The 25,125-nt window shown below is 35.9% G+C and overlaps 1 protein-coding gene across 2 annotated transcripts in view; it reads right to left on the bottom strand.

Moving 5' to 3' along the window:
* Positions 1 to 25,125, bottom strand: part of UCHL3 (ubiquitin C-terminal hydrolase L3) — a 45,690-nt gene that overhangs the window by 15,932 nt on the left and 4,633 nt on the right. For both annotated transcript variants that reach the window (XM_031048073.2, XM_005148114.3), the window contains exons 3-6: positions 17,027 to 17,155; positions 13,728 to 13,884; positions 13,224 to 13,309; positions 12,089 to 12,136 (exon numbers count right to left, since the gene is read on the bottom strand). In XM_031048073.2, coding sequence (XP_030903933.1) covers positions 12,089 to 12,136; positions 13,224 to 13,309; positions 13,728 to 13,884; positions 17,027 to 17,155 — 420 coding nt within the window. The remainder of the gene's footprint in view (positions 1 to 12,088; positions 12,137 to 13,223; positions 13,310 to 13,727; positions 13,885 to 17,026; positions 17,156 to 25,125) is intronic.

The following is a 25,125-nucleotide window of genomic DNA, read 5'->3' as shown; positions in this document are numbered from 1 at the left end:
TTCAGCTTATCACCCACCATTCTTTTCCCCTGTCGACACATATAAAACCCCACAACCTAATCTTTAGTCTTTCAGAGAACCTCTCACCTTGTGTCATGAAATAAACTTTATCTTCTGTGCTAATTACACAGCTTTTATCTGGCCTCAGAACCCAGGTTGTCCTGTGTTGATGTCTTGTGCTTTACTGTCTCTTGATCTTTTTACACTGCCTGTAGGTTTGGGAGTACATTTTTTATGTTTTCCTCCATGTCACTGATATAAGCTGTTCAACAGTATAGTTCTTCAAAGTAACCCCTGCAGAACTGCACTAGCAAACATACTCACACATCAACGATCCTCCACTTATCTGCACTAAGATCTGCCAGCTGCATGTGAATCTATTAAAGTTATGCAAGCACAACAGAAATCACAGTTCCCTAAGGTATGCCCCGCATTATGCATTCAATAGAATGATTCTAGTAGACTGAGAAAACTGAGCATTAGATAGCTTCTCCGGAAAAAAATATTTTCGCTTTTTAATCAATGCATAAGTGCCATTCAAAACCATTTACTTTCTTTGTATTATTCATCTTCTTTCTCATTCATTTCCCCCTTTCCTACCAAGAGTGGTAGGAAACTGATTCTTTCTGCTCCCATATTGCTGACCTTAAAGACAAAGACAGGGATGGAAATTCTTCATAAAGAGCAAGCATCAAATACAGTAGAAACTGTGGAGGTCAGAAATAAGCACGGAAAGTTACCAAGTCTAATAATCTGTCCAGAGAATAGAGTTTTCCACAGGTTTGCCACAGGTGTTATTTTCCCAATTAGCTTCTGACTTTCAAGCATACTGATCCACCCCTAAATCTCAGCAGCTCCACATAAAAAAGGCCAAAACCAGAAAACCTCCAACCCCAAAATGTAACTATATAAAGAAAGAGGAATTTAGCAGTGACAATAATTCTATGAGTCAGAAATACTTACAAGAGTTTAATGGCTACTGCAGTTTCTGTACTACTGATTTTTTCTTTTCGAATTCTGCACTTGAAGAACCAATTTAAAATGAGACATTTTACATTTAGATAATGTATCAGATGGCTTTAAAAACAATTTATTCTCAACTTGCCTAAGAAAATTCCAAAAGAGGACTGGTAAACCACTGCTGCTTACAAGTCCTCACAGTCTACTGACCTTCCTGTGGAGGGAGTAAACTGTAAGATCAGAACCTGCTGTGGGGCAGAAATTTAAGAGTTTTGCAAACTAGACAGTTCATGATAAAAGGCAGGACAGACAACATCACATTTTACAATTTTGTAAGCTGCTGCTGTCAGAACAGACCAGATTGTTGGTCTTCCTGGAATGTTCAATATAGTAACTGTTTACTTCGAAATAGTTATAAAACTGAAACTAAAAAACTTGTTGAGATTAGGAATTTACTCTGGCTTTGAGGCATTCCATTGACTGGAAGCTGTTAAACTGTATACTTCTGGCCTTTAAAACCTTCCTGACATAATTATTATGAAGCCATTAATAAGACTTTGAGTATTACCAAATTTAATATTCCTTTGATGGCACAGGGATGATCAGAATATTGGAAGATATTTTTATAAAGCCTTTTTTACCTTTGTTACCATTTTTATCACTATTCTTGACTTCTACCATTTTAACGATTGCACTTACTCGTTTTCTGGCTAATATTGCTAAAATAATGAGAATATACTAAAAACACCCCCTGTGTGAATGTAATGAGACCAGAAAAGATTTTAAGTTCTCAAAGCTGAATTTATAATCTAGAATGCAGTTTAAGGCAACTAATATTTTAGCATTTCTAAGTCAGTATTTGTCCTCATTTTAAATTTTATATATTAAATTCTTTACCTTTTATTTCCTGTATTAGTAGGTCCCCTAGTGAGGTCAAGGCAACTATAAATTTCCTCCACACTGAAAATATACTTTTGCTCACTCATACAGATTTGTATGAGTGAAATTTAAACAGACTGTATATAGGAATACTGGAAAAGCAAAGTTAATACTGGATAATGTCTAATTAACAAGGTTGCAATCAATAGCCATAAAATTCCATGCATTGCTTTAATAAAAAGTATGAATTAAGCTGTGCCATTTGAAGTTTTTAACTGAATATTAAATAAAAAACATAATTACATGCCACTATTAATATGAAATTAATGTTGAAGACACATCTCCAGATAAAGGATACAAAGTCATACATTTCACTTTTAATTTAAAATGTGGAAGACAAATCATGAGAGACTTGAGACGCTCTTTAAGCAAGACTTATTAACAACTAGAAACTGCAGAGAAGAGAGAATTAGACTAACTTTGCAAGAAGAAAAGATCAGAGTAACTTATTTCTGCACTGAAAATTGCAGCAGGTCAAGTATCTGAAGTGGTAAAACGAAATCCCCGAAATAGAATTGAGTATTATTGTCCTATAAACCAGCAAGCCCATTACATTTATGGTTTGTAATGCAAAAAATACTTTATAAACAAGCTAAAAGCTTCATGGAGTAGGTCCAAAAATATGTTCGAGCAGTTATTATCTGCCCCAATCTAAAACTCAATCCTATATATAGCTATTATTAATGCCTAGAGTCGTTTAAGTCTAAGATCTAAAAGAAACACCTATAAAGTTTGCTAGGCACCAAGAGCTGTACTTTTCAGCATATCTAAAAAGTGCACAAGTTCAATTGTGCTGAGTAGCTCGTGAGTTGGCTCATGCCCAAACCTGTCAGGTTCTAACAACAGGGATCTGTCTGCTCATCTTTGTCTGGTGAACCCAATCCAGTGAAGTACCTTAGTCCATGTCTAATGCATTGAAGACCTGACAGGACAAAGCAGTGCCTGGTACTGCATGGCCATTTTTTCCAAAGATTAAATATTTATTAGATTAACTTGCTAGTAGTTACAAAAATTCATCTATCTGGAAGCTCAAATTCAGAACTTTTTTCAATGGAAAGTTCAAGTCCCTTTCTTAGAAGGAAGCTTCACTGCCTAACAGCTGACAAACTACGCTGGGACTGTTCCTTCTTCCCTCCATTTTGAACTTGTGTCACTGTGTAGAAAGAAATGCTGGTTGGACTGGGACAGAGATCAAATGAGCTTTAACTGTACACCAACACCACTGGAAACTTGGGAAACAGGAAGGAGATACAATACTTTTAGGTGTGTCTTTGTTTCATATGCATAGCACTGGGATCAGAGACCCTGCCACATGTTCTGCAGCTGCTCAGTTGAGTCATTCCATGAGTGTGCAATAACTCCTCCCAACAAAGTGTTTGTGGCCTCATTATACAGTTCCCATACAGTAACGCCCTGTAGTAGAGATGGGGGAGGGTTGAAATGACAATAAAAAGTGCAACTTTTCCAGACAAATGAGCAGTAAGTTATTATTTTTAAGATTATAACCAGAGAATGTACTTAATATATATCATTTTCCCCTGCCACCTTTTGAGGCTTTTTTTGTTGTGCTGAATTGCTCATTATTGAATTAAACAGTGTTTTAAAGGGTCTGTATGACAGTTCATAGTGTAATAGCGTTTTTCTTCATTAGAAGTCATTACCATTAGCAGTCTTTTTCACATGCAATTTAAATCTATGCATCAAACCGTCTGAGAAAATTCTCTTTCCTTCACAAGTGTTTTTAACCTTTTAACAACACTTGAAGCCTGTTTTGGCGGTGGTGAAATCTTAAGACATACTAAGTTCCTTCAAGCTTTTCTAACAAGATGAGCAGCCAAGCAAAGGAAGTATTCCACAGAGGCCAAAGCTGCTTCAAGAGCTCATCTCCAGCACCACAGAATTCACACCAATGAGACATTTGGACTGCAAGAAAAGCCTTATTCCTAACCAGAACTTCTTTACATGTGACAAAAGCCTGCACAACATGCACATTCTTAGGAAGTTAAGGTTCATAAACACCACTCCTCACACAGCAACTTCTTTTGTCAACAGTACAATTATCAGCATTAATATATATTGAAACAGAGACTACAGTTTTTAAACTGAATTGGGCTACAGCTGCTAGCCAATCAACTGCTGCACCAGGAAGTCTGATTAGTGCTTCAGCAGGTGGTAAAAAGAAATGCTTGGTAGTATTCCCCATGTCAGTTTAATCCATGATTAAGAACAAACAGTATCCCAAGAGTATTACTTTGCTAGACATATGGGTAAAGACAGAGCTAGGATGAGAAAAACGGTGAGATCAGAGCACCCAAAAAAAAAATAAAAAGGGAAAAAAGAAATCTTATCAAAATTAGTGATGTCTTATCTCTCTTTGAAAAATTTTATCTCTCTCTGAAGACCTAAACTTTAGTTCTATGGGCTGTTAGGCAAAAGTCAAGCTAGATTATCACAATGGTGACTTCTGTGATCAAAGATTAGTGAAATTACAAAAACAAAAAGAAAAGTTCCAAGGGTTAGGGAGCTCTCCAAAACCTAAATTAACTGGGTTTTTTCTAAATAGTTTTCCCTCTGCAAGGTTTGTTTTTCTTGAATAAAGTGAACAGCACTGTTGCATACCCAATTTAGTGGGAGGTGTCCCTGTCCAGGGCAGGTGGGTTGGAACTAGATGACATTAAGGTCCTTTCCAATCCAAATCACTCTGAGTGTATTTTTAGAATGCTTCCTTGAGCAAAGGCTGTTGATGCAACATCAATGCTCTAAACAGTTTTAGCCCACTGTCTACCTTCAGCCATAGCGGTAAAATGTTGGGGCAGTCCTAAGGATTGTAAATTCTTATTATTTTTATTCTCCCAAATTAGTGGTTGGGTAAAGAATAAAACAGAGAGCCAAACCAGTTTCTCTTCTGCCTAAGAGAACGGGGTTGAGTGTGAACTCAACCATCCCGTCACACTCAGCCTGCTAAAATTCCAGTGAGCAAACAGATGGTTAGAGCCTACTGCCTGCGTTCTCTTACACAAATAGTGCAAGCACAGCACTGGAGGTGTTACAGATTGGAGAGATGCAAAACAAAAAAAAACAAACTAACCCCCCCCCAAAAAAAAACCCACAAACCAAACTCAAAATTTATGGCAGTTGGTTGATAGAGATGTTGGATGTAAAACTGCAGAAACATTTTGTTACTTTCACTTTTTATTTCTTATATATTTGCCATTTAAATTCATGGGCTGCTTTATGGGTGCGAATATCCTCTATAGTTACATTCCATCCTAGGAATCAGAGTTATTTCATACAGATTTTACAGTTAAGCATAAGACCCAGAATAACAATTCAGAGCAATACTGTATTAGTACCTTATTAGTTATTTGCTCAGTAAAATTGCTTATAAATCAGATTGATGCATGTATCAAACCCTGATGCATTAAATAACATAGCAATGCAATGAGTTAAAGACTAATCAAGTATAATTTCCAAAATGCTTCACATAATTCTAGGAAGTCCATTTTTATACTTCTACTGTGTGGGCTGTAAAAGAGAAAAAGCTATAGCTAACATTTTTAGGCAACTTCACTGCCTTTAGAGGACAGATTACACACTTGTTCTGTAATGCTAAGCTAAACAAAAAATTAGAAACAGTTATATAACTGATTTGATATTCTCCCAGATGCAAATGTTTCTTTACAAGACTATAGGTTATTCGGAAGAAACGCTGAGGGATATCGGATGTTTCAGAAAAAAAATCCCACCATATGTTCTTGGCAGGAGTGAAAAGGAAGCTCCTTTATGCTTCTTCTCTAACAATAAACTGTAATGACCCAGGGAATCAGGGATCTTTGAAAGTTCAAGTTTTATAGCAGTTGAGAACAGAGTGCATTGACTCTACTTAGTTCTTGCCAATGTTAACGACTGTTACTGTGATCAAAGTCTAATTTGGTGCATTCCAAGGAAGATTACAGTTCTCAAGACACACTAAACAAGTTTACAGACTACAGTTTGCAGTTATGGTTTGAGTTAAGGAAGGAATCAAGCTGTGGTAGCTTTTCTTAGTGGCTGCCAAGTTCAATCCATGTTAATAATATTCCTGATCATACTTGTGAACAAAAAGTTTATCTAAGTAAACATACTGATGTGCACAAGTACTTCAGGTTTTTGTGAACATCTGAGACCAGTTCTTTCTTGTGACTTTTATACTGTCAAACATCAATTTTGATTTTCAAAGGCTAATTTTTCCACCATAAATATTTTTGACAGAGGTCTAATGAGGTGCAAGAATGTTGTTTCAATTTAAGTGGCAGCTCAGATGCAGTACCTCAGTCTGTTCAGTTCTGAGCCTCATTTAGCTCAACATATAGTTCTAGTAGTCAAAGCTGTCAGTTGGTAAATAGAGGTATGAAGTGTATTAAAAAAATCCCAAACAACCCAAACCAAATAAACAAAAAAACCCCAGGAGGAGTTACAGAACCCAAGGCAGTATTCTCTGTGCTCCCTGAAATAGCTGATTTATTTTATATTGCAGTTCTCGCTTCCAAAATAACTAGTAACTGAAATACTGTAGGTAAAACTTCATTTAGTTGCCCAGTCTCAATAGCCTCTAAGGAAAAGAAAGGAAAACCAGGAATTTGAGAACTCCTAATTTTCTCCTGCAAATTTAGGCTATGAACACAATCAAACCCTTATTATTTCTCTAACCAATATCTAACACAGGTATTTCAAGTGGCCATTTCACTTATATTTATTTGCTTGATTAAAACATTATTTTGAGCTGTGTTGTAACATTTAAAAGAAGTCAACTTCCCAAAGACCATAAATCATATTCTGCTAAGCAGTAATGCATAAACCATGCTAAAACTCCCCTGTCCAAAAATATTTTAACCACTAACACAAAAGCAGTTCCATATGCCGCAAGTACCACAAGACATAATAAAAAGTTCACTCTATCATTTGAACTTTATAACAAAAAGTGATAGGGAAAGCCATTTGTCAGCAGTTAGTAGTATCTTGATGTTGCACAAACAGCCTGCCAATTACTGATCACCACAACTATTTGAGTATTTGCTGCACACAGAAGCAAAAGCTCATCTAACTATAGTCTGCTAAGCCTCCTCTCTTCACCGGAGTGTGCTCCTAACACTTCTGTGCCACCATTAGCTCCTACAAGTCTATAAGATGAGTAGTTTTAGGAAGCTGATTGAGAAGCTGATGGAAGACAGAAGATATTGTAGATAGTCTGACAATCCAGAATGATTTCAACAACCACAGACACACACATACACCTGGCTAAAACTTCAGATACTATTACCAGGATAGTACTTGAGCAAGACTTAGGCATGTCAAAGCCATTAGAAATGCAGAAACTGAATACAGATTATATTCTAGTTCTAATTTCTTTACTAAAGGCCAATAAAGTACTTTTTAAAGACTACTATAGTATAGCTCTCCATTTTCCTTACTGTAGAATTGAGCTGTAATAAAGCATAGTTGCAAAGTAGTGAATATGGATGTCAGTAAATACAAGAGCAGAACAAAAATCTTGCTATTCACATTATTATAATGACATACTAAAAAGGTCATTTATTTCAAGAATCAGTACAGATAATATTTTCTAACTGGAATAACTTCCCTCAACATATCAAAGCATATCAGTGCTTAACTGCCTTAAACAATTTCTACCAATTTCTGCTTTATTTCTGTAATAACTGTGCCTTTGCATTTTCCTCCTTTCCAACTCTTTCAAGAAACAATACAGTAACTTTTTATAATCAATGAAAATTGGTAGGCAGGATGCAAAATAAGTTTCTTCCACAACTCCAAATTCAAAAGGGCTACTTGGTTTGCAAAAGACTCTAGGCCTAAAAGTCTCTCATGTAAAGACATTTTTCCTGTTTTCAGAAAACTCCACCCTCAGATTTTTTGATCTGTCACTTGAAAACAGTTACTATGATCGTTCTGATAGAAAGAAACACAAGATAGAAGTAAAATAAAGTAAATTTAAAAAAACCCACCATGAACCTAACCCTAATCAGTGCTATGAAATAAAGAGGATCTTGAGTAGCTGACAACTACTCTAGTCTCAGCAATAGCTGCCTTTCAGGAGCTATCATAGGGTAAGGAGAGCAAGCTGGATCCATAAAGCTTTATTGTAAAGACCTAGAATCCTTTTTTTGGCAACTTTGGATATGAAATACCTGTCACTTGAGAAAGTGTACGCTTTAGCTGCAGGAAATTTAACAGAAAGACTGTTACAAGAGTCTTAGATTAATTGCCCTCATTATGATACTCAAATATGGGACCAGAATCAACCCACCCTTGAAATTAACACCACACTTCAGTGGAATTATTCCCAAATCTTACTGCTTGATATGAAAGTAATTTTAAATGGAGCCACAGAATCTATAGGTATTAACATATAAACTGAATCAAACCTGGCCCAAAATCTGCCTATAGCAGAAGCCCAAATTTATACTCCTTTTCATTTGCAAACCTGAAATAAATTAGCAAAATTAAAACTGCTTAACTGTTCCTAAAATTCAGTCTCTTTGGATGAAAAAAACCCCAAACTTTCTCTATTTTTAAGAAAATATGTAAGTAATTTAATAAAAATTCAGTAAACTTCATTAAAAACCTCACATAATTTACTACCAAAAAATCTCCCCAAAATACTCAGTTTAATCCAGTCTATAGATGGCCCATAAAAGGGGATTTGGGTTGGGATTTTTTTTGTGGGGGTGTGAGTTCTTTTGCTTTTTGAAACTAAGTTAATCAGCTATCAAAATTAGGAAGGCTGTTAAAACACCCATTAAGGCAGGACCCTCTATAGCTCTCAGCTTCAATCCATTTTCTTAGCAATTCATCTTAATGCTTCATCTAAATAGACTGTATTAACAATAAATCCCAGAAGCAAACTGATCACTGTAACTCTTCTCTTCCAGCAATCACTAACTGAAATGTAGAATCTAGCAGTCCACAAATATTAAAGTTACATAAATACCCTGTTAAATAATTTTAAATATAACTCTTTTTCAAAACATGATTAAAAAACTTATTACAGATTATCCTAAAACAGAAACAAATCCTACAACCCAGACAAGACAAAAAAGATGAAATACAGAGATACCAGAAAGATAGCACTGCTTTACTGTATTACCTCTAACCTTTTATTTCTAGATAAACCTGCTTTATTTTGAGGTTTGAAATGCTCACACACATGGAACAGAAGCAAAAGCAGAAAAACCACTAGTATATTACATAAATCAAGCATCCCTGAGACGATGAAAAAAAATATTGAGATGACATAGCAAGACTGTTAGGAGCAATCAACCAATAAAGGCTTTACTTAGAAGCACTGGAGGCCGAACTCCCAGTGAGAAATGATGGCCAAGAACAAAAAACAAAACCAAAAAAAAAGTATCAGAACTCTGCATTCTTTGCTGTTTTTAAACCTTCTACATCTCAAAATTCCATAGGATTTTACTTTTACCTTGGTGGTCTGATGGTGTGTTTTGCATGGTGGAAGGAAAGAATAAATTCTTGAAAGCAGTTGAATTTTCTCAGCCAAATCAGCAAAGCTGACTGCCATACATTTCGCTTTTGGAAGTTACTCTAACACAGTGGAGCTTAAGCAACATTTTCAGAAGATTTCAAGTGGACAACACTACGCAATACCTACCCAAGGGACAGAACTACCCACACAGCAGGCTATTCTTAGGAAGCACACAAGCCAAGTTAATTATCCTAAAAGAGCAGGCTGCACATTTTCTTAATCTTTAATTCTGTAAGAGGACTTTTTGCTCACACAGATACAGCACTTACTATTATTAAGCAACTACATAAACAACTGCATTCAAATGAAAGATTTCTATGCAAAATGCCCTGGCTGTTCTGGGGGAAGAGGAGTCACAGATGAGGGGAGAGGACAAAAATCCCAACAGCGTCATAGAAGGTCAAACACTTTCTTTTCCAGCTCTGACAGGAAATCTGAATTCTCAGGAAAGTAACCCTAGCAATAATGAATGTGAAGGAGGAATGGGCTCTTATCTCTTGAACCAAAAGTACTAGAAATCATCAACTTACCCTGCAGGACAAGTTAACATCTTTGCATGATCTGCATAAGCTAACTTCAGCATCTTCAAGGGCATTCTCTTCAATCCTTCTACCACTACATGAAGAGGTACACAGCAACATTTAAAGTGTACCATTAGAAAGAAAAAGACTAGGAGATTAACTCACTCCAACTGTCAGTTACAGTTTCCAGCGCATTCACATTTCAGATTGTTTTGCTTAAGAACTGTACTTTAACGTAAAGCAATTCCTCCTATTCAGATGAAAGTGGAGGCCTTAATGCCAATTTAATCACAGTGCAGTAGGATGGGAACTTCAGGCAATTAGATGTTCCAGTAAGATCACTTGTTTATTTCTTCCCTCCTTGTTTTGATGGATCAGAACTATTCTGAAACATGGTCCTAGGACATGTATTCAGCCACTGTACTATTTCAAATTTGGAAACAGAAAGACAGGAAAAAGTTATTTTACCAGTCTAAGGAATATCCATCTTGAATTACTTCCAGATTCAGCTACGCAAAATGGAATAATAAATGCCTGGCAGGAAAACTACCTATTCAATATTTGTGTTTAGACATGGTTGCTAAAACAGTCCTGTAAATTTTTATTATAAAAAAAAAGTCTTCACCTTTCCACATAATTATTAGTCTTTTGTATTGTGGTTATGTTGATCAGGAAACAAATTAATTTGTGGAAGTTCAAGAAGTTAAATGTCCCTTACTAGAAGATTCCATCACCATTTAGATGCTTCCTGAATCTTTATGAAGACTCTAAGGAACTACAAAGTCCTTGCATTTTCTTTCCCAAACATTCCATAATTTATGCCAAAGGAACCCATACACAAACCATTCCATGGATGAAATGTCACAGTATATCAAAATAACTGAAGAAGCTTTTCCCTTTCACAAAAATCTCAGGAAGAGATTCAGTCTTCAGCAACTTGTCGGAATAATCTCCATTGCCTCTTTCACTGAGCTTGCTAAGAATAGCCAGAAAAGGACTCATTTATAAAGAAAACAGACCAGATTTTCTTTTTGAGTCTCTCCCTTAGAAAAGGAAGAGAAATAAGAATTTGTTCTGAAGTTTCTTCTTGAAATGCAGAACCTTTGATTAATTTGGAGAAAGAGTTCAGAAGAGTGGTGTTTTGGTTTTTTTTAAGGAAACATCACACACAAAAGGGAGTATTTATAACAGAAATGGTTAAAACAATTTCCGTTTCATGATGGTGTGGCAAGAGTGAACAGAAAGGATTGCTTTGCTTTCTCCTGCATTGTTTAGAAAACACTGCACAAGGCATATGAAGAAAGAAAACCTCACCTACTGTACTACATGGAAAAAAATAATAAAAAGAAAGCAGATGAGCCACTGGAGTTTCAGCCAAACAGAGGAGGGCTCCTCTCTTTGTTAAACAAAGCACTGCAAACAAAATCTAATGAATTTTCTTTTTGTGGAACAAATACTGAGATCTGAACCAGAAAGATGGAAACCCGCCTTAGTATGACTGAAGCAGAACAATATTGACTGTTAAGTTTATATTTATTCTACATTTTTTTCATTGTTTCTGGGGATTTTTTTGTTGTTGGTTTGTGGGGCTTGACAGTTTTTATCCCCCAGTCTGTTGGGGGATAAAATCTTATAAAGATACGTATTAGTGAGAATTTATCTGAATTAGTATTTGTATATGAACAGCACACACACAGTGGCACACCAAGTATTGTACTATTTCTTTTCCTTAAGAAAAACTTCTCAAACCCTCAGAAAATATTTGTTCCCCTTGCATCATTACTATGGATTTACCACATCACAACCTCAGCTTTCATTAAAAATAATCTTACTGGCTGTTTGAAATGAAGGTTGAAAAGCTCATCTATGTTAGGTATCTTAAAATAATATCCCAAAGCACACAAACCCCAAACCAAAAAAACTCAAAACATATAAAAAAGCTTCAAGTTTGGTTTCTCCCCCAACTATGCCATTTGATTTTGTGCCCTCATTTTGACTAATGACACAATACTGCAAACCAAGCAATGATCTCCATTTCACTGTAAACCTTTAATACAAGATTATTTTCATTTCAATTATATTGAACTCAAAGTGGTTATTAACAAAGATTTCTTTAAAAAATGAATACCTCAGTCTGACCTTCATGGGCACTGGATTCATGAGTGACACGAATAGCCTAAAATTAAAATATATTTCAATCAGACTTTAAATGAGAAACTTTCAGTGGTTTAAGAATCACCGTATGCTCTTCATTTCATCAAATACCATAGATGTAACTATTTTTGTTCAGTGCTTATAATAAATAATGATTTAATAAACAAATAAACTCTACTTCCAAGGATCTCAGAAGACCAATATTTCATTTTCATTACAGTAAATTCAAAATCAAATACAGTTTGTAATTGCACTTTTACACAACACAGAAATTATTATAGGCAAGTGGTTTTGGTATGTATTACTTCTTGAGCAGACAAAATACTTGAGACAGAAGCTTCGATTAGACATCTTGTGTCCAACATTTCTACAGAAAATGTCAAAACTCTGCTGTTCCTGTTTTTTACTACTTCCCTCAACCACATGGTAACATCCATATTCCTGAGGGCTCCACAGTAACGTTAAATGGAACTCAGACTAGAAAATCATTAAGATTTTCCTTCTGAGAGAGAATCATCAATGCCATCAGGAGCAACACCAGCATTTTCCCCTTCCACTACTGACCAGATATTTCTGCCACATCCTTTCAAACAGCACTAATGATCTGGCTAACCACACTACCAGCCAGCTCATCTAATTGCTTGGGATGGTGGGAGAAAGAGATTGCATTTCAGCCAAATCAGCTCTTTGTGTGCCCCAAATAGCTATAGCCAAAGAGAAATGACTAGAAGGTACAAATGAAGGGAGGCAGCAGAAGGACCGTCCTTTCAGCCCTGTATCAGCTTAAATTGACCATTAAACTGCATCCTGAACCTTAAAAAAGATTATGCATACATTTCTCATCCATTTCAAAGTAATTTTAAACTAACCCAGTGAATTAATATGGATGAGGAACATTGACAAAATCCATTCTGCTGACTGAGGTAGGGGCAGGCAGGAACACTATAAACTACCGAAGCAGGGTTTGCTTTGTAGCAACTGATCAGAAGCTCACATGTAAAATCGAACTGCTAGAGTGCTTCACTGGATCAAGTCCTAAGGACAGTATCTGCTAAATGCAAGTAATTCGTACACCATTTTAAATAAAAGTAAAAACACATGATACTAACTTCGTAAGTTTCTAGATATTTGGCCCTCTCTTCAGGAGTCATAGTTAATGAATCTTCTAGGAACTTTTTCAGTGAAGAATTCGTTTCTTAAAAAAAAATAAGAATTAAAAAAAAATGAGAAAGACATAATTATGAGTCATGCTTTAACTCCAACTTCATTCAAAGTTTACAGAATGCTTATATCCAACAAAAGAGGTAAAGATAGAATTACACTGTATCTTTAGGACACTGGAGGCTGACTGCATGAGGAACTGCTACCAGCTGCAGTTACAATTTTTTGAGTGCTTTAGTTTGTGGATTAGCATGAAATACTGATTTTATAATTATAGGGAGAAATGCTCTTTGAATAGAGATTGTCCTTTTTAAATGGTTATATTCAGAAAAAGCAGTAGAAAATATATCCTTTCTTCCATGCCTCCCCACAGGTAACAGAAAAAAAAGGGAAAAGCCAGCAGAGAAAAAAAACCCAAAACAAACTACTAATAATCCCCAACTCACACTTACCAAAATTCATTTTATCTCTATTGTTTGCAATAGCATGAATTAGCCCAATTGTTCCACATGCATTGTTAATGGTTTGCTTCATGAAATACACTGATGATTTGACATCTTGCCCCTTAGCTTTTATTCTCTCTTCTTCTTCTGTTCTGAAGGTTTCATACTAGAAGGAAAGTTACAGACATTTCACAATTAGTGCAAATAGATACTGGCTACATTATTCAAGCAAAAATAAATTAAACAAAGCATCAGCTAACTAATAAAACCAAAACTCAACATTGAAACACTTAATATGTGGTCTAACAAGTTTATGTAAACTTACTCAATAGCTCTATAATGTTTCTCAAACCAGTGCCTTGTCACTAGCCAAAAACAAGTCACACTTGAAATATCATTCTTAACACTTGTTCTCTAGCATGATTTCAAGAAAGTTCAAAACACTTCTTTGATCTGAGCACTTGTCACTGCCTCACTTCAATCCAACAAAAAGCTTTTAAGGACAGAGGTCTCAAAGTACTAGCAAACCATAATACTTCATTTAATCAGCATGAATAATTCTTACAAATTTAATTTTTTCATTTAATTTTTTCCAGGAATATAAAATAAAATTTATATAAGGTTCATGGCCCCAAAACAGGCCCCTCGAAAGCCACCTTCATAAAGCGAATGTTTCTATTCTTAGTAAAAGATTTTACTTTGAACAATACAAAGTACTTGTTTTGTAAAGATCATAATTGACTAAAATCTGTTCTACTATACAACAGTGTGTTGGTTTTGTGGGGTTTCTTGTTGATCGTGGTTTTGTTGATTTGTGGTTCTTGAGGGAGGGGCAGTTTTGGGTTTTTTTGTTTGTTTGTTTTTTGCTATTATTTAAAAGATTTTAATCTCAAACAGGGAAAAAAAAAAAAGAAAACTGCAAATATTCCAGCCAGCGTTGTTCTTTCTTCCTCCTTTACCTTTTACTAGGTACGTTTGGAGACAAAAAAAATATTGAAGTAGATATGCTTTTTATAGAAGTATGACAAAAGCTAACCTTGAATGCACAATGTTATCAAGGAACTCTCTCTGAAAACCCATGAGAATTTTTTTCTCACACTTTGTGTACCATCAGTGACAATAGAAACAAGAAATTTTTCCAGTGTCATGATTCCACGCTTGTGGCCAGTCTGAAAGGTCTAAAGAACAGTAAGAGCATTTACAGTGTATTTTAATTTGACACCACTTAACTACAAATTAAACAGCTTTAACTGCAAAAAAAAATTCTGATGTCTATGAAATCGGATCAAAGTTCAGGTTAGAGTCTGTAAACAACACATACAATATAGCTGCCATTTACTCCCTACCAACAAAAATTAACTTCATGGCAAAAAAACAATAATATGTAAATGTTGAAAATACTGAAAATACATTTTTGAACAAGGGTTAGAGCAGATCACTTCAAGAGGTCCCTCCTAACCCAAACTACCCCATCGTACGTGAATTCACTGGACAACGCACAAAATGTGCAACGCTCTCATTATTCACTTTGTATAGAACCTACAATACAGACTAAGAAAGTCATTGACCTTTAAACTGGATAATAACCCTAAAATCATCTGTATGCTAAAAAGGGTATTTTGCCCTAAACGCAAGTTTAAGCAAATTGATTTATAAGAATCATGAAAAAGTGACCTTCTAGACAGAACAAGAAAGACATGATAGAAAAATACTTATAAGGGCAACAAAATTATTTGAAGCACAGTTTTATAAATGTAGACACAGCCAAGAAAAACAAGTAATAATTAAATAAAAGCACAATATACTGGCTATATTGAAAGAGAGACTGAGGAGGGGAAAAGTACTCCAGAAATAAAATAATGCTCTAGATTCTTGTGGAGTTCATACTGAACAACAACAGCTTCAGAACACTGGGACTTCACAATAAAGATTTGTCCTTCACACACTCAGGCTGCACAGTTGATAGAGACACGTGTCCTTTTATGTCTCTGCTAGATTTACAAGCTGGAGAAAATCTCAAAAATTTGGCTGGTGGTCAAATTTGGTTGACCAACACAACAGAGTATATGTTGTTTTTCTGTATCTCTGACATATGCTTCTTGATGAAATCAGATACACCTTCTGGAACAAGAGGAAGGTTGCTCTTTCCAGTGGAATGATGGTCCCATGATACGATCCAAGAAAGGAAGTTTGCAAGGCAGCAAGGCAAGAGAAAAATGACAGTCACAGAAAGCATTCAGACCTGTAGCTCAAGAAGCCAGTCAGAAATCACAGCACACAAACCACCACCTTCAAGGTGACAGAAATTAAATTCCCTAAGCACAGGTGAGGACAGTTAAGAGTTTGCTTAAATTTAAGACTATCAAGGTGGCTGAACTCAAGCCTGGAAAGGACTGCCTGCTATTTTGGAGAAACTGAGAATGCAAAAGCTCACAGGACCTAAAGAGCAAGAGTCAACTCTTCTCTCTATTTAAATGGGGTCTGTTACAGAAGTTAAGCTTTAATAGCTAAATGCTTTGTTCTTATAAGCCATACAGGCTTTTTGAGATACACATTCAAAGGAAGAAGTTTGTGAAGCTTCATCGCTTTGGCAGGCCTTATTACAATCATGTTAGAGTTTTATAAATTGAAATATCAACATAAATCATGCATTTCAACCTATGTAATACTTGAAGAAGATACACAAGATGGATGTCTTCTCTTTGCAGAAGCATATGAGAAGACAAAATAAAGAGACTTGATTTACCCAAATCAAGTATTTCAAAATCTAACATAGAGGAGGAAGGGAGGGGAGAATTCTTTCATCTTACAAATATGCCCCGTGTGTCCAAGAAGCAAAAGCCATACTGGTAATGATGACTGAACTGAAAGTGAATTGAAGTTTAGTCAGTGCAACAATGTAAAACCTCAAAACACAGTTGCATTTGACACAGCTAGATACATCTAGGTACTCTTATTTTGCCTATGCTATTGTAGCTTTCTGCTAAAAGTAGCCAAACTGAGCCATTTCACAGTGCATATTTAGCAAAAAATAGTCTTTGACTGTTAATAGAAACCTGAAACACATTTCTCTGTGCTTCTATATCAGCTTTTCCCACTCCAACTTGAAAAGAAATTGGAAACATACATGCAAGATTATCAAAAGAAGGTTCTGAAGGAAGCATTTTGTTTTTAATTAAGAAGTCTATTGAATAAGGTTTGAGTCTCATCTTGATTCTATTATGATACCAAGAGTATAAGATTAGAACCGTTCATGTCCATTTCATTTACAACAAAAGTGATTAGCTGATTATTAAATAAACATTTACCTTTTCTGTTATTGGAAAGAGAAGTAGCACTGCACAGACAGGTCTTGGCACCATACTAAGCAGTTCTGGTTCCATACCATAAACATCTACAAATTGCCAGTCAGGATGTATACCCAACTGTTTGAGAAACTGGAAAAGAAAAAAATAGAATAATATTAAATGAGTGGCTTCATATACTTATCTTTTTAGAAGCATAACAGAGTATTTATAATATGAAATAAACTGCAACAACCCATACTTTCAAAAATTTCAGGAGAATAAATAAGGTTCAAGTTTCAATAAACAAAACTGAATAAACTGCAGTGCCCAAAAAAACACACAAAATCCCCATGTTTTATTTATAAATGCTAGTCTTCAGCAAATAAAAAAAATTATGATCTTCTCTGGCCTTCTGAGCAGAGAGACACAAGGTATGTATTTTAGTAGCTGCACCTTTTAAGGTGTTCTTTTAAAACAGAAAAAAACCAAACCCCAACAATCCTTTCAAACTGTGATAGAGTAACACATTTTGAAGTAGACAAAGCTTAAGTACCATACAATGATCATGAATCTTCAAGTAATTTTCATTTGCCTTGTTAGAGCTTCTGAATGGCATCTAAGCCAAAAGCTTTCCGATTATGTTTCCTATACTACAGCTATGTCTACAAAGATACCAGAGAGGGACTTTTCATCAAGGACTGTAGCAATAGAACAAGGGGTAATGGGTTTTAACTTAAACAGGAGAAGTTCAGGTTTGATATAAGGAAGAAGTTCTTCACTGTGAGGGTGGTGATGCACTGGAACAGGTTGCTCAAAGAAGTGGTAAATGTTCCATTCCTGGCAGCGTTCAAAGCCGGGTTGGACAGAGCCTTGAGTGACCTTTGGTCTAGAGTGAGGTGTTCCTGCCCACAGCAGGGGAAGTAGAACTAGATGATCTTAAGGTCCTTTCCAACCCAAACCATTCTGTGATTCCACAGTTTTACCTAACATTAAGCCACTTAAAAAAAAAAATTAAATAAAATAAACAAACAGAAAAACCAAACCTGTAGTACATAAGCTTTGACAACCTTAGCCTAGAATTGGGTGCTCACTTTTTAGTTATATACTCTTCTTTTACTCCAGGAAGACTTATTAATTCTTCAACTGTTTTCTGGTACATCAATATGTGATCTCAACCAATTTGAAATATTTGTGTTATCAGAGTCAAGAGACACCTAACTGAATTTACAAACTGCTGTTACTGTACACACACTGACCACTCATAATTGTAAGAAAATGCTAACTGTACACTGTGGCATACACAAATCCTACGTTGAAACACTGCTTCTACTGGTAAAACTTGACGATGTGAAACATTAACTTTTTTTGGAGAATACACAGGGCTCCCACAACTTTCTATATTTCTGCTGGGAAGAATACATAGGAAATCTATAGGAAAAATCTTAGTCACCTGGGGTTCTCAAGTTTAAAATAAGGCAAGTCTGTTGATAAACAGCTACAAATTTAAATATCTGGAAAAACAAATCATGCAGCAAGGATATTCTTCTACCCTCTCTAGTGGAAAGCCAATGAACTCCTAAAGCATTTCTTTAGCCATCTCTTAACAACACTTAACTCTGCAGTTCCCAATAGCAATGCTGTAGAAGACCAGAGAAATTTGCCCATTATATTTCTTAGAAGTGAAAGATTACTTTAAAAGTTTCATCATACTTCTGCCAAATGCTATTTGAGGAAATCTATTTATTGATACATTTGTAATAAAGATGCTTAAGAGTCATGTAAGCTAAACTTAAATGAAAGGCATATATGACTCTCTTCTTTCCATAATCTACCTAGAGAGCAGATTTATACATCCACACAAGAATTCAGTAACAGTTATGCCGTGTTTGAGTAGATTTGTAACTACATAGATATAACTGTCAGAAATATCCAATAGGAATAGTTTATTAACACACAACATGGAGAACATGCAAAAAAATACAAGTGCCTTGTTCTAACATGAGATCCCTTCAAATACCAATTGCAACTTGTTCTGGGCAAAAGGCAAGGTGGTTGTCTTTCAAGAGACATAGGCAAGGGGCTGACTCAGTATTTAGAAATACAAAGGAGAGTTTATATAGAAGCCAAATGCATGCAAAAAGGTATTTTTTTAAGGAGTAAAAAAATAGTTTTGCTAGTAACATTTAGAAATATCATCTACAAGGGGCAAAACCATAGAAAATATACATACCCTTAAGTTTATTAAGAGAATGTAGCCACAGTTTGCAGCCAGGGTTGGGGATGGGGGACAGAGGATGGGACAGACATGACACAAGGATTACACAACCCATTATACTCTTTCCATTTTATACTGCAAGACATGAAATCCAAACTACGGGCAAGGAAAGGCTATTTAAATGTTAACCTCCCCTTTTTGACTAGTTTAAAAACAAAGGTAACTGTTTCAAAGTACAGTAAGAAAATTCATTCAGAAGATTCATCAAGCAATACCCTAAGCTCTTTTGGTTCTGTACCACCTTTAAGTATTGACAAGATTGGGAAGAAGGCCAAATTATTATCTTTTAATGAAAATGAGGAAAGGGAAACTTTTAAGTATTTACTAGCTGATGACACAGAAGACAGTGTATTTTTAATTCTTAACTCTCTAGGTTGTAGATTACTACATTGTGAGAAACAAAAAAAAAATCTGAAGGAGAAGGAGACACCTGTATGGGTGAATTAAAACATAAATTATACTTTTAGTACTTTCCCTTATGAAGCCAATTATTAATCTTTCAATCATTTTTACTGCTGCTATTCTAAACTGAGGTAAAAGTATGACAACTAAAAAAAAAACAAAAAAAAAAAAACAACCAACACTATTTTGCAAGATTACATGAAATAAGGGCACGAAACCCCAACAAAATAGAAGCCACACTCACCTAGAAAAAAAACCCATCACCAGAAGAGAAAATGCTACAAGGATCACGTTCACCTACCAGATAAATAAGTGCTTTAGGCTTTCCTGACCTGTTCTACACCACTAGGGAAAAAAAAACCCAACCAAGCAAAATAAACAAACCCCAACACAACAAAATGCTCCCTAAACCCAAGAATAGCTAACTTCTCAATTAGATATTCAACATAACTACAAATATAGGGTGCCATTCATTTCTCACAGTACCATATCTCTAGAAACTTCACAACCTAAAAAAATTAGAAATTTTGGTATATGAGAGTGATGACTATAAGTGATGGAACAGCTAAAGCACAGGCTTAATATGACTAACAGTGATCCTAATACACAAGGAGCCTAACAATAGTAGGCTTAGTAGTTTGTTGGTCATTTTTTAATTATAATTATGGATCATCACTGGAAAGAAAAAAAAACAAGAAAAAAAACCCAACAACTAAAGAGAGATCCAAAACAGGCAAAGAAGAAATCTCTGTATCAGGAGGGATTAATTCAAGCCTGGGGAAAAAATGAGAGGTATCCTTCAGAAAATTTAGTAAGTAGATGATAAAAACTGGCAGCATCAGCCTCTATGTAAAAGAGACTGACAGATGGGTAGCAGATGAATATAGATGGCAGGATGGGAAGAACCCTTGAAACAAATATCTGGAATTTATTTTTAATGTGGAGACACGCAAAGAAAAGAAAAAAAGAGCTCAATCAATGACAGTGAGATAAGTAATCTTTTCCAACTGTGTTCTGAATGTATAAAAGCAAGGCAAGGCTGTATTTAGCAAGGTCAGGGAGAAGAAATTTTGTGGGAATAAAAACAAATTGTTAGGAACCAGGGAAAGTTGTTTAAGGAGACAAAAATCCATATTAGATGTGATACAAGAATGTCAGAAAAAGAGATGTCACCAGCAACAGCTTTAATTCTTGCAAGTTACACAAATACCTTTGTAATAACTAAATTAAACCTCTTTTTTTTCTCCCTCAGTCTTTTTTTAGCTCTTTCCTAGGGCAGACAAAGATGCCGGTACAAAAAGCAGCCAGTTATGTACCATGAGGTGAAGCAACCCCTTCCCCGCTGACAAAAGCACTCCTGTTTTAGGACAGTAGGCAGTTCTGTATGCTTCTCAAATAGTCATTCACAGGGAGGGCCCTCTGCTGCTTTGCATTCCAGTTATTTACAATTACCCACTGATTTTGTTCTACAGATACCTGCTGGACAGAGCAGTTAGGGTAATTTACACTGTATTTGACGGCTCATTTGCTTTCAGCTGTTTACTTTCTCTAAGCTTACTAACAATGCATACTCCGTTAACATAGAATAGTCGCTTTGTACTTCTCTAGATCTGCGCAAGTGTTAGATTTTCAGTAACTGCTCATCGCACTGCTGCCTATTCTTAATTTATGTCTTTGAACATTTACCTTAAGGAAAAAAGAAAAAACAAAAAAAATCTGGCTACATCACAGCAGCCTGCAAGGTCCTACACCTGTGTGGGAGCAATCCCAGGCACAGCTACAGGTTGGGCAAAAAGGAAATTCATGGTAGGCCTGCGGAGAAGGACTTGGGGGTGTTAGTCAATGAGAAAATGAACATGAGCCAGCAGTGTGCGCTTACGGCCCAGAAAGCCAACCGTATCCTGGGCTGCATCAAAAGGAGCATGACCAGCAGGTCAAAGGAGGTGATCCTGCCCCTCTACTCTGCTCTCCTGAGACCTCACCTGGAGTATTGTGTTCAGTTCTGGTGTCCTCAACATAAAAAGGACATGGTACTGTTAGAACAAGTGCAGAGGAGGGCCACGAGGATGATCAGGGGACTGGAGCACCTCCCATATGAAGACAGGCTGAGAAAGTTGGGGCTGTTCAGCCTGGAGAAGAGAAGGCTGTGTGGAGACCTCTTAGCAGCCTTCCAGTATCTGAAGGGCGCCTACAGGGATGCTGGGGAGGGACTATTCATTAGGGACTGTAGTGACAGGACAAGGGGTAATGGGTTGAAACTTAAACAGCAGAGGTTTAGACTGGATGTAAGGAAGAAATTCTTTACTGTTAGGGTGGTGAGGTACTGGAATGGGTTGCCCAGGGAGGTAGTGAATGCTCCATCTCTGGCAGTGTTCACGACCAGGTTGGATGAAGCCTTGGGTGATATGGTTTAGTGTGAGGTGTCCCTGCCCATGGCAGGGGGGGTGGAACTAGATGATCTTGAGGTCCTTTCCAATCCCAACTATTCTATGATTCTATGATCTCAGCAGTACACAGTAGAACAATACAATAATGAGAAACAATGGACAGAGGTTGGAACACAGGAAATTTGAACCTGATAAAGTGTTCAAAAATAAATTTTAAAAATAATGATAATGGTTAAACACTAGCACAAGTTGCCCAGAAGGCTGTGAAGTTTCATCCTTTCAGGAATTCAGGACTGGACAAGTTTCTGAGCAACCTGTTTTCAACAGAATATGGTTGGACTACAGAATTCTGGAGGTCTCTTCCAGCCTACCTGATTCTATTCTAAACTTCTGCAAACTGCAAATCTGTATGTCTAAGTGTTAGTTCATAGGAAGAACATTACAATAAGCACATTTAGGCATGCTATCTATGAAAACCCATGCTGTTTTCACGTTCAGTATGACTACTTTAACCTACTGTTAGGCAATGAAAGAAGCCAAAAGTGGTTATCTTTAAAATATGATTTTATTCTGATACACATTGCCTATTTAAGGTTCATGAAATTTATTTAATAAAAAATAATTCATGCCTAATTACTTATTTTTAAATGGGCCTCAGAAATAGGATGGAAACACACAGGCAGCCTAGCAACATCTTGACCCAGGGGACTTGACTTCAGCAGTTCAAAATAGTACTTCTGCCAACTGTTACAGTCAGAAGAATATCTGATTTATGGGGTTGATGGAGATGTGGAAAGTGTAAGTGGGGTAAGAAGTAGTAAGGATGTGCTTTGTTTTAACAGAAAACTTTTGAAGTACTTTGTAAGTAGAAGTAACATACACAATTTAAATATTGTCTAAAGCAGCAATGATCTTTTCCACCTTGTCACTTGCATGTAAAAAAATTAAGTGAGGACAAACACTGAAACAAAATGGCCTTTGAAATCTAAGTGCAAGTAAAGTTGGATGGCATTCACAAATATTTCAAGAACGCCACAGTCTAAACACTAAAGCATTATAGTCAAGACTGAGTTTTCCAGATTTTACTGTGGTACTTGTATACCAGTTGGGACCATGAAAACATAAAACTGGCAAAATGCGTAAAGAGTTCCAGACACTCAGATGCAAAATTCAAAGAGCTTTTGTGGGAAGAACCAACTGTTGCAGTCCTCTTCCAAATGCAAACCAAGACACCAAAAGAATTTACATTTTATTGTACTTGTGCTCAGCAGATTAGAGCATCACTGTATCACAGCAAAACCAGAGTTAAGACTTTCTTCTGCAAATACAAAATACGCCTATGGCTTTAGAAACCAGAGAGACTACATCTAAATAAGCCAATTAAGAGGATCAAAATTTTGTGTTCTGTTAAAGCATAAGATTTTCTGGCATTTTGTTAAATTGAAGCTCATTTTTTCCCTAGCATGTAGTATGACATTGCATAAAATATGTCTAATGAAATTATCACCAAGAAAAAATACAACAGAAAAACATTTACATTACCATTTATACAAATCCACAAATAGATGGTTGTATTCATGCCTTTAAGTATCCACTTCTTATTAAACTAATCTATATTAAAAATATAACTGCACAATAATTTGCTTTCAATTCTTTATACATCATTTATAGAGGTATATTACAAAAACCTGTTTCAGAAGTGAAATTCCTTTACTGTTTGGGCATTATATGAATATATTTCTTAATTCTTTCATTATTGCATTTACAGATTTAAAATTAAGAGATCATTCTTTCAATATATTTTAGAGAAGGCATTTTTCAGACCATTAACTCAAAATTACTGATGTGACAAGACAGCCGTAGCTGTAGAAGCTTTTGTTCTATACAGCAGATCAAAAAGCATACAGAAGAAAGTAACACGGCTGTAAATTACATAAGGTGCATTATTCTTATACTAACTACTCCTCACTTAAAAGTGGCTGCAATATGGTCTTGCTCAAACAAGAGATGCTCATTATAATAAACTTACTTTGGAAATTCAAGATTTATTACAAATTCTTTAATATCCTCAAGCACTGTATTTCAGGACCTCATAATAAAGTTCAAGGAATGCAGCCTATTTAGCATCGCAATTTTCTTTAATTTGCAATGAAGGAGGACAAAAGACTTTCAACTTCATTAAAAAAATGTGAGAAACCTTACATTCACAAAACTCTTACCCTTCCAGTTGTATTAGTTTTTCAGGATGTCTAGAAGAGCAACACTAACTTACAGTTAGTGCTCCCTATCGTCACAATGGGAGGTATATATTTTTAACATATCCATCAAGTAGTTTCAAAACTTAGTATGACAGGGCATATGTATATTGAATCATCTGAGCCAGGCTTACTCAAAACTTGTCCCACTGAAAGAAAGCTTTAGAACACTCCAAATGAGCATGATGCTTGCGAATGCTTCTGACATGCAGCTACTGAGCCACTGTTTCAAGACAGGACACAACATTATGCTGTGGGAAACATTTACAGACCTGTTTCTATGACTTAAACAAGCATTCATACTGGGTATGAGCCAGATCAATCTATTCTATAGAATAGTCTGTCATAAAGATTATTTCTACAGTGTACTAAACCAACTGGATTCTACCAATTTTGCTGGTCCTTTAAGCTAAAGGAAAACACAAGCAGTGAACAGCATCTTCAGTGCAACAGGATAACCTATCACATGAACTGCTAACACTTGTTTTCCAAGCAATAGTACCCCATTCACTTAAGCAGCCTTTGAGACAGTGCTTCCTTGTTACATTTTTCATTTTATGTTATTGAAATAGAAATAAGAAACTGAGCAAAAAAAAAGAGCATAATGAAAGGACAGAACTGGCAAGCTCAAGCAGAGTAATTAAATACATGGTTTTCTTATCTTTCAGTTACTGAGGATCCATACAAAGATGGATGTAAGTCAGTCGTTCAACTATTCATATAAATAATGCTCTAAACCCAAAAATAAGTTACAGGTTTCTCTTTGCAACAGATCTACCTCCATAAACTCAGTAAGAGGTC

The sequence above is a fragment of the Melopsittacus undulatus genome, chromosome 2 (genome assembly GCF_012275295.1).
Source record: "Melopsittacus undulatus isolate bMelUnd1 chromosome 2, bMelUnd1.mat.Z, whole genome shotgun sequence".
NCBI classification, from domain to species: Eukaryota; Metazoa; Chordata; class Aves; order Psittaciformes; family Psittaculidae; genus Melopsittacus; species Melopsittacus undulatus.
The sequence above is the reverse complement of the archived record's forward strand: the minus strand, read 5'-3'. Positions and strand labels throughout refer to the sequence as shown.